Source organism: Pelecanus crispus, chromosome 1 (genome assembly GCF_030463565.1).
Source record: "Pelecanus crispus isolate bPelCri1 chromosome 1, bPelCri1.pri, whole genome shotgun sequence".
Lineage (NCBI taxonomy): Eukaryota > Metazoa > Chordata > Aves > Pelecaniformes > Pelecanidae > Pelecanus > Pelecanus crispus.
Window position 1 is genome coordinate 154,132,968 of NC_134643.1, and position 10,376 is coordinate 154,143,343.

The 10,376-nt window shown below is 43.6% G+C and overlaps 1 protein-coding gene across 1 annotated transcript; it reads left to right on the plus strand.

Annotated features, from left to right (window-relative positions):
* Window positions 1-379: 379 nt before the first annotated feature.
* On the plus strand, window positions 380-9,238 carry NMS (neuromedin S). Its single transcript, XM_075716495.1, is given in 11 exon segments — window positions 380-446; window positions 604-659; window positions 1,046-1,096; window positions 2,781-2,840; window positions 5,643-5,678; window positions 6,129-6,170; window positions 7,533-7,563; window positions 7,868-7,897; window positions 7,900-8,016; window positions 8,525-8,532; window positions 9,137-9,238. Coding segments are annotated over 11 exon segments (600 nt in total).
* Window positions 9,239-10,376: the final 1,138 nt, after the last annotated feature.

Consider the following 10,376-nt stretch of genomic DNA (forward strand, 5'->3'; position numbering starts at 1 on the left):
TGGCCTTCTTGGCCACCTGGGCACACTGCTGGCTCATGTTCAGCCGGCTGTCTACCAACACCCCCAGGTCCTTTTTGGCCAGGCAGCTTTCCAGCCACTCCTCCCCAAGCCTGTAGCGCTGCAAGGGGTTGTTGTGCCCGCAGCCTCCCGCGGCCGAGGAAGGCGGGGGCAGTTTCTCGGTCACGGCCGGGCCGGGCCGGGCCAGGGAAGCGGCGGCGGGGGGCGGCGGTGGGGGGCGGCCGTGCCCGGTAGCGCCGCGCCCGGCAGCGGCGGCGGCGGCGGGGCCGCCCCGGCGCCCATTGGCTGGGCGGCGGCCCGGGCTCGGCGCGGCCCCATAAAGGCGGCCCCGGTCCGCTCCTCCGCCCGCCGCCGCCCCGCCATGCCCCCGCCCGCCCTGCCCTGGCTGCTCGCCGCCTGCTGCCTCTGCGCCCTCCCGCGGGGCTCAGGTACGTCCCGCCCCCCCCTCCCCAGCGCGGAGGGGGGCACCACCAGCGAACCCCCAAACCTTAGCAAGGCTCGCCTCCCGCCGAGGGCTGCCGTCGGGGCTGCGCTCCGCGGCGTCCATCCCCGCACAGCCGTGTCCTTCCCCCCGTGTCCCCGCAGGGTTCCCCCAGCCTTTCTCGCACTACGGGGACGGCGCGGACCTGCCCAAAAGCCAGGTATGTCCCTCTTTGCCTTCCCCGCCTGCCAGCGGTGCGCGGCGGAGGTGCGGGGCAGAGCCCGTCCCGCCCGGGCTGGCCGAGGGAGGTGGGGAACGGAGCTCGGCCATGGCGGGGAGATGAGGCAGGGACCTGGCAACGGACTGGAAATGCATTATGAACCCCCTGGGGGGGGGGGTGAAGGGAGCAGGGAGGCTGAACCCCTTTGCTGCCCGGGGGGGTAGGTGGGATGGGTATGGGCAGGGGTGGGATGTGCAGCTGTGTGCAGAATAGGGTACCCGGGGCAGCGAAAGCCAATGACCAGCCACTCCTGGCTCCCCAAACTCAAACGCAGGTCCCAAGGTATGAGAGCCCCACTGTTAATGTCTGATCCTTACTTTTTAAAGCAACTGGCGCTGTGTTTTGGTCAGTGGATGGAACTGTCAAATCAACCCCAGGTAAAGTGGCTTTGGTGATCGGTTTGATCTGCTGGGGCTCTCTTTCAGGCATAGACATTGTCCCATGTAACCCTCAGCACAGTGGCTGCAGGTGGCAGAGCTTCTGCGGAGAGCCAGCGGCTCTGGAGAGCAGAGTAAGTTTGCTGGTGTATGTGCTCTTCTCTCTGCAGTGCGAACTCAGACCCAGAGAAAGGAAAAAAAGCGCTTTTCTTCCCATCACTGTTGTAGCTAGCAGCGAAGCAAGAGGTGCCGGTCAGTGCCGTAGGAGTTCCAGGCAGGGTCCTGCCTGGTCCCGGCTCTGTGGTGGTGGGTGGATGGTGCTCAGAGGACAGGGGGGTGAGGTGGAGGTTTCACAGCTCGTTTCTGCTGTGGTGTCTCTGGCCCAGAGCTTGCAAACACGTCAGGCAGTACTGAGTAACTTTGAAAGACCAGCCCTGCTGCATTTGCTACTGAGCCCAAGGGTCATTTTTGTTTTCAAAGGGGGGAGAAAAATCTTTGTAAGTGTCCTGGTTTCGGCTGGGATAGAGTTAATTTTCTTCCTAACAGCAGGCATAGTGCTGTGTTTTGGATTTAGTAGGAGAAGAATGTTGATAACATGCTGATGTTTTTAGTTGTTGCTGAGTACTGCTTATGCTAGTCAAGGACTTTTTCAGCTTCCCATGCTCTGCCAGGCGCACAAGAAACTGGGAGGGGGCACAGCCAGAATAGTTGATCCAAACTGCCCAAAGGGCTATTCCATACCATATGATGTCATGCTCAGTATATAAACTGGGGGGGGGTGGCCAGGGAGCAGCGATCGCTGCTCAGGAACTGTCTGGGTATCGGTCGGCGGGTGGTGAGCAATTGCATTGTGCATCACTTGCTTCGTGTATCATTATTATTATTATCATTATTATACTGTTACTATTAGCATTACTATTTTACTTTATTTCAATTATTAAACTGTTCTTATCTCAACCCAGGAGTGTTTCTCACTCTTACTCCTCCGATTCTCTCCCCCATCCCGTCGGGGTAGGGGGAGTGAGCGAGCGGCTGCGTGGTGCTTAGTTGCTGGCTGGGGCTAAACCACGACAGTAAGATCAGCAATTATCTGGAAATTTTGAACATTTTATGCTGGTGGCTTTTCCTCTTGGAAATATTTCAGTTTTGTAAACCAAGATTTGTGGAACATAGTTCTCAGAGCCAGTTGTTCAGATATTTTCATTTTACTTCCTTTGGAGCTGTAGTTACTTCTCGTCTAATGTGATTGCATGCATCGGCAAATCCTTGTCCTGTGGCAATGAGTATGGGACAGTATATTTCAGCACATGGTTAAAGACTATGGTACTGATAGACTGAAATGCTTATAGATGAAATTGAGTGTAGATTGGATATGCCAGAACCCAAACCTATTTGTAGAACATTTAGGATAGGAAAATGTATTTCAAATACAAGAGGCTGATTTAGGTCTCTTATAGCACAAGACTGTATTGTAGTCATTAGTAGTATCGTGTGTATTCTCCTCATACAAAATACTAGTTTTTCAGCTCATAATAGCTTCCGTAAATCTTGCCCTGCTCTGAGTGGTTTTAGTGGAACCATGTTCAATTTACATCACGCTGGGATCAGAATCAAGCCTGTTCTGTCAAACCATATACACCACATCCTCTCAGTAAATGTATTAAAGTACTGTTTGGTTTTGCAGATCTCCAGCACTGTTTTGGATCTTTGTTATTCCATATTCAACAGCATGCATACAAATGAGGTAAGGTGTAACTGCTTCTTTTACTTCAGAGCGTCCCCTCCCTCCTTAAACTTAAAAAGCAACCTCTCCAAAACCAACTTCTTGACATTTATCTCCAACAATAATGTATAATCTAATATCATCATGGTTTAGGAGATGTGGGAGAGTATATACAAGATTTTTTTCTTTTCCTTAGTAGCTTGCGTGTCATTCTTGACTTCATTAAATTATATATCAAATTGCTGTTTTTTACCAATTTGGAGCTCAAGAACCAAACATTCACTTATAGCTGGGGTCAGTATTTTAACCTGACCCTCACTTTTGAATAATACAGGGTTAAATATGCTAAAAATATATGCAACTTTGGATGAACAGCATACTTAAGCTCATGCTGCACACACATGGAGGTATATGAGTTGCTTTACTGATTTTTAATATTCTACTTGAGCTTGTTTTTTGTATTTGAGTCAGATCTGAAAGATAAAGTTGAGGAGTTATTGAGTATAGCTCTTCCTCATTGGTGCGGTCATATTATGACCTAGCTCAATGTCAGTTCTGCTTTATATCACTTTTTTATTATCACCAGTTTATTAAGAACCTTTCCAATAAAATTCAGTCAGGCCCTGGGTGTGTTAAAAAGGCTAATTTACTTGTGGAGTTTGAGTCCTCTGTTTTTTCGAATCACGAGTAGAGCCTTCAAGACAACAATAGAAAGTAATTTAACATGTATTTCAATATATCTTCTTGCCAGTGTCTTTAGCTTATTACAATTCCAAGCATGCTTTCCTAAAGCAGCCATAAAACTCTACAATACAGAAGTTGATTGTATAAAAAATTCTACCATTTCAGTCTTAAATGTCTAATAATACTGAACTCAAAACATTTGACTCCTATACTTCTGCAGCTTAGCTAATAATACCTGAGCAGAATCATCAGGTAACTTTGAATGGAGCCCTATTCCTGGTTACTATTTTAGTCACTAACTTTGCAAAAAATTCACCCTCTGTTATGCATCCTCAAGACTGGGAGCTGGATCTCATACAATATCCTTTCAAGAGAGATGACTAATATCAGCTACTTATCTGCAATATGATTTCTTGGTGTGGTCTGATTAAATGGTAGATCAAACCTAAATGTGAGATGGAAAAAAGAGCTATGCAGAAAGTACAGATTTTTACCCAGCTGGCCAAATCTCTTATAACATGAAGTTGTACTTTCTCAACCCACAAGGAATCTTGAGAAGACACTGCAAACACAAGTCTATATGTAGTGCACCCAATGAAACACTTACAAAATCCTACTGCTTTCAGCTGGACTCCAACTTTGTGCATGACCCTGTATTTGTCTGTGGATTTAAAAAAAAAAAAATTGATTCAGAGTTACAGATTATCTAGAGAAGGTAGACAGTGTTTCAAGAGAAGGATTGATGCCTTAGCACTATGAAAGGCAAAGTCAATAGCAATTTTAGCATTAATGGGATTTGAAGTCCATCTGGGGAACTTAAAATCTTTTGGGAGAGCTAAGAGACTGTTTAGTTTCGATGTCTAATCTTTGGGTAAATCTTGCAGATGGCACTTCCAAAGGAATCAAAAAGAACTAAATATCTAAACCCAGCTACATTGCAGTCACCTCCATGAGAGTTTAAAATTTCCATCCTAAAGTCAAGCCAACACACCGTTTAGAAGCCCAGTTTTCACCATGTTTTTTCCACATAGTAAACTCTCATCCGTTATAAATTACTAGGATATTTGAAACTGCAGGTTAAGTCATAAGTCAGTCTGTCTTTGATTGGTATGTAATAATCGTCTCAGAACAAAACTAGCATTCATGATATCTCTGTTGCAGTCTCTTCCTTTTAATCCTTTAAAGCACCTTGATCAAACAAGTGATTTTTTTGTGCCATAGTGTTTCATAGCCCTGTAAGTTGATGTCAGTTGCTCTATAAATCATTGCCTTGAGGCTTGAACCAAGAACAATTTAAAAAGAGCTTAAAACCAGCCTCATCTTATACCCTGAATCCCGATTTCTTCCTTCTTGCTTGTATATGTTGTCTTTTTCAATTCTTCCTCTCCAGTTTCCCATCCACATGCTTTTCCTGTGTTCTCCTCCTGTGTCTTTGCATCCTTGCTCATTGTATGTCCTGATTTTTTTCAAGCCCACCCCAGGTAACTAAACCTGTTCACTGATGTAACCGTGGCTGCGGCACACAGAGCTATCCCCACCTGGGACCGTGCAGCCAGGCAGCTGTGCTGCGGGCAGGAGGGCTCCCAAACCAGATGTACCAGACTGCAGGTTCAGGGCTTTGTTAGATTCCAAGCTCAGTCTGCTCCCATGAATTCATGGGGAAGTTTCTATTCCTTGATGTAAGGCTGAGTAGAAAAATTAGCAATTTCCTGAAGAATAAAGGGTGCAGGGGAAGGCTTAAAACCAGCGATCATACCCGGGTTAAAACCAAGGGCAGTCTGAAAGGTGGAGAGCAGCCACATTTTAACAAGGTAAGAGCTATCAGTACAATCCAAGCCTGAGGAATGGAGCTGCTGCGTCCACTCCAGGTGGAGCTCTGCTTCACCTCCCAGAGCATGGCTGCACTTTGCTGTGCAGCAAGGGAAGCTTGTTGAACGATGGTAACGAATGGGGTAATGTTGGTTACGGCAAGATTTAAAATCGATCTTTAAGAGGGTCTGTTCTTGTATCTGTCTGTGATATGTGTAATATTCTCTCCCTTTTCACATGGAGTGGAGCAACCTCATTGGTGATGGAGGATTACTGTAACAAACCAAAGAAATGACAGCATCTTGATTAACTTACACTGTCCACTTGCAGGAATCACAGATTGCTGCTGCAAAGTTTACAAAGAAGGTATGTAAATGTGAAGACAAGCAAGTAGCAATGGACAGGGAAGTATGGACCTTTCCCTGTTTCTTTTGCTGCTTTTTTTTTTTTTTTTGGTCAGCTTGGTTTTTTTCAGTGGCTGGGAAGTGAGCTGTGCTGACCCTGCTTCTGCAAAGCAATCCACCATGTGTAAAGCTTTTATACATTTTCTAAAGCCTGTGAATCTTTAATTATGGTAACTTAGTATATTTACACTAGACAGAATGGATAGTTCTTGACAATGCCCTTTGGGTATTAATTGTTAATCAGTATTCCAGTTGAATGGGCATTGGGGACTATCAAAATCTTATTGTTTGCCTGCTGCTGAAAAAGGCTCTGAATTTATTGATATTCTGATGGAATGACACTGAAAATTGTCAAGAGGTCTGTGGAACAGAGTTTAAAGTATTTTGTTACTGTTTGTGTTTTATTTTACAGGATAGTCATGGGACTCTGGGACGGCCTTTTTTCCTTTTCAGGGTATCTGAATCTCTTACTTTTTAAAGATTCTGAATCACAGACAGCGTTATATATCCATAGATGAGCAGCTGTTTCCTTTCACAAATTCTTGCTGCACTTGTTTTGTGTAGAGGCCAAATATCCCTTGCTTGAAAGCTTAGGGAGCCATTTGCTTAAAAAGTTCTTGTTCAACTGAAAGACAACAAGATGATGAGATCTGGGGTGAATTAAACACTTTTATTTGAAGAGGTGTCTCTGCAAATGTTTTATCTTGAGCCAAATCATCCAAAGACAGAAGTAGTATGTGGCTTGTATCTCTGAGACTGCCAAGGTGCACTGATACTAAATTCACCAGATAAAACTTGTGCGTAGCTGAATGTCCACTTGATCTGAAAGGTCTGGCCAGCAAGTGATGGCACACTGTATAACAGGGTGAAAAGCTAAAGCAAAATTATGGATACCACAATTCCTCTCATGTTTTTCACCCATTGGCTTGCTGAACTATGGCATGGTCTAATGCAGAATATGCTGGGTTAGACACTCAATGATTAACAGCAAACTAGTTTTTAGGAAGGACTGGTGGGGAAAAATTTTTATTAGGAAAAATTTCTTTACTGAAGGAGTGGTCAAGCATTGGAACAGGCTGCCCAGAGACATGGTGGAGTCGCCATCCCTGGAGGTGTTCAAAAAATGGGTAGACATGGCACTTTGGGACATGGTTTAGTAGGCAGAGTGGTGTTGGGCTGACGGTTGGGCTGATGATCTTAGAGGTCCTTTCCAACCTTAATGATTCTATTCTAGTTTTACTTTCATTAAAAAATAATTCAGGCACCAAGCCAGGAGACATTAAATTAATTATTACTTTACCCTTAATTGGTTTAGTGGTGGACTCAGTATGTGTTAGGTTAATGGTTGGACTTGATGATCTTAAAGGTCTTTTCCAACCTAAATGCTTTTACGATTCTATGTTAAAAAAAAAGTTATAAAGTAGGACATAGCAGGTAGCAAGAGTCCCAGTTTAGCTGTCATTTACATTTTAGCTCACGTCAAGTGTGTCCAGCCAGGTACTTTCAGTGCTGGTATTTATATGCTCTTTCTTAGGCATCTAGTAGCACCCCAATGAATTGGGACCAAGATCCTTAATGAGAATAACTACAGCCAGACTGTTTAGCTGTTTGGACAGAGGCTGAATGAATATTTCTCAGACTCAAAGACAAACCCTACCCTGCATGGATCCCCTGGTATTTGACATGTCATCACTTTAAGGGAAATCTTACTGCAGCCTTATGTAATCTGTCTTCATGATAGGAGATGTATTTTGGTGTGCTTATAAATCTGGCATCTAATACTTCTGCACAAACCTCTAATTATTATATTTTTCAGCCTCGAAATGGAAGAACTATCGAAGGCAGTGGTAAGTAAGCATCCAAAAGTGACAAGAACTTGTTCTGTGTTGTGGGGTTTTTTTTCCCCAATAATGGTGATCCTTGTGACAGAAGGAGTTACTGAGAAGTATTACAAACCTAGATACCCACATGGATGTTTCATATCGTCACTAGGAGGTGTCTGGGCAGAAATGCATTCTTTTCATGCTCAGAAACTTAGTGTACGCTCTTGACAAAAGGATTGTTTTCTTATCTCTTTAAGGTTCAGTAAGGAGGAGCTTTCATCCTCTGCAAAATTATAGAAATGGTACAGAAATTAAAGTTTAAAAACAGAGTGTGTAAATTGTACTTGGAATACAAAAGCTAGACTCCTGTCTGTTCCGAGACCTTTAGTCATCTAATCCTACATGAGAACCCACTAACACAGATCTCTGCATGCAGGTGGGACTCATCCTCACATCAGAATTGGGACCTGTTTTGGGGTAAACATTAACTAGAAAGACCAGGGGTGAGGATGTAAGGTAGGAAGATGGTGAGATCTAATATCACCTAGCACTTGCATATCCATCTTTGAAAGTGTCTATTAAAGGTCTTAGTGAGCTTTAATAGGAAATGGACAAGACAGTCAATGTACATGTGTCCCCTCCTTCAGTCTCTCTTCTTCCAATCTTTTACCCCACAAAAATTTTCTGATTACAAAGTAAGAATTACTTCCAGCTGTTGACTGAAAGGGTTGGGTTTTTTTGGGACAGTACAGAAAGATAGGAAAGAAAAACTGCAAAGAAAACACAAGCAAAGAATACCTTTGCTGTATATTCAGGATTAAACCATTTCAGAAAGAAAGGAACCAAAGACTTGGGAGAGTGTTGTAGAGCAGCATCATTACTTACTTGCTCTGGTCTTAGGGTGTCCACTACTGTTCATGGATGGAAGATAAGGAGCTAGATGGATCTCTGGTTTGAGCCAGTGCAGCTGTTCTTGTGTTGTTAGGTATGCATGTGGGTGGGAAAGGTTTCATAGCTATGAAACCTGTAGGGACAGGTAGTGCTGCCCAGAGCTGTTTAGAAAAACTGGAAGCATGAGCTGACAACCACTAAGATAAGCCAAACAGAGAGACAGTCCTATAGCTTTTGGGCAAAACAGTTCAAAACCAATTAGAGTAAACTTGCTTCACAGTACTTTATGTGAAGTACTCTGGTGTTAGTGGAATTGCTATATTATCAAACAGATCTTGTTAAATGGTTAGTGTAGAAGCCACTACTCTATAATGATGCCCTAGCCTTACATATAGCAGTAAACTTTATCCACAGCCAACCCAGCTGCAAGATGCATGCCGTACCTCCATACCCTAAAAGGACAGTGGAATTAGGACATGGTGGAAAGAGAACTGTGAGGAGGGAGGATTCATATTTGAGTAGAAATAATACACCTGGGCACTTATCCAAATTTCCAAGCTCTCATCCATCTTAATCTTCTGGTGCTAGAATTTGAAGGCATTTCATTTCTAACTTTGGGAAGGACCATACATACATAACTGAATACAAAGTCATACTCAGATCAACATCTCGACAAAAGATATAATATTGTGTTAATTTGTTTCAGAGTACCATGGCGTATGAAGTTCATGGGTCAATTTACCAGCTTGATGACTTGGTTTATACAAAGAACAGAGACTTCCTGTTGCACTGGCTGTCTATTATGTGACTCGGTTGTCTGGAATTTGCTGTTTCATGTAATAAACTTGCAATCGTTAATTCTTCTTGTCATTTTTTTACTGAAGCACTAGGTTTCACTGGGTTGTAGTGTAGCGTTGCCTGGTTCCAACTGTATTCAAAGGAGATCAATCATCTGAATATCTATAATTTTCAAACCCAACAGTGCATTTTATATTTAGAACATCTTCTTGAATAGGGTTGTGAATGATAAGTTTGCCCTTTTGACTAGGTAATATATTTCCCCAGTATTTCAGAATATGCATCCCAAACAGCACAATATTAAAATTGTCATGGACATTTTAATGATTTAATTCTTATTTTGAATCACTAAGGGGTTGAGTATGATAATTGATGAATCTGAAGCACTTTGAAAGAAATGGAACAAGTACTGTGGTTACATACAGACACTATTTGATCAGATGGTGTATTTTTTTTTTTTCCCAGCCTTGCCTTACTGGCTATCATAAAGCACAAATGAGTCACTTGTGAGAGAGACTCTAAACATCTGCCTTTTTTTACTGAAATCATGCATTTAAACCTGTGGTGCAGCTAATTGTGCTTGCACTGTATGGAGTGGGCTGATGTGTTTTGGTAGGTGGAGATATTTATGGACAGAAAACTTGCAGTGCTAAGCAGTTACTTCCTTAGGAAGAAAAGAGCATAGTAAAAGCCAGGTTCTGGGGTTACAGCCAGGTTGGGATTCCTCAACACAGTGTCCCACAGCATTGGCTTCCTTAAGCACTTTGTTATTTCCCCTTCCCCTCCTTGGCTACTCAGTCCTAGTACTGTGGTGTGGTACCATCTCAGTTATGCTGGCACAGCTGCATGTGAACTGGATTTGAGAACTCCTCTATCTTTAAAAACAAACCCTGAGACACCCGTGGGGGTTTTTTTTAGGGGTTTTTGATTGGATACGTTCTGAATTTGGGCTGTATTAACAGAACTTTGGCTGGTAGATAGAGGGAAGTGATGAGTTATTTGGCAATTGTTAGGCCACATCTAGGGTAGAGTGTCCAGTTCTGGGCCCCACAATATGGATGGGCATGGACAAACTGGAGGGAACTTATGGAGGGCCTCCAAGGTGGTGAGGACTGGAGCACTTGCCCCATGAGGAGTTGCAGGGGTAA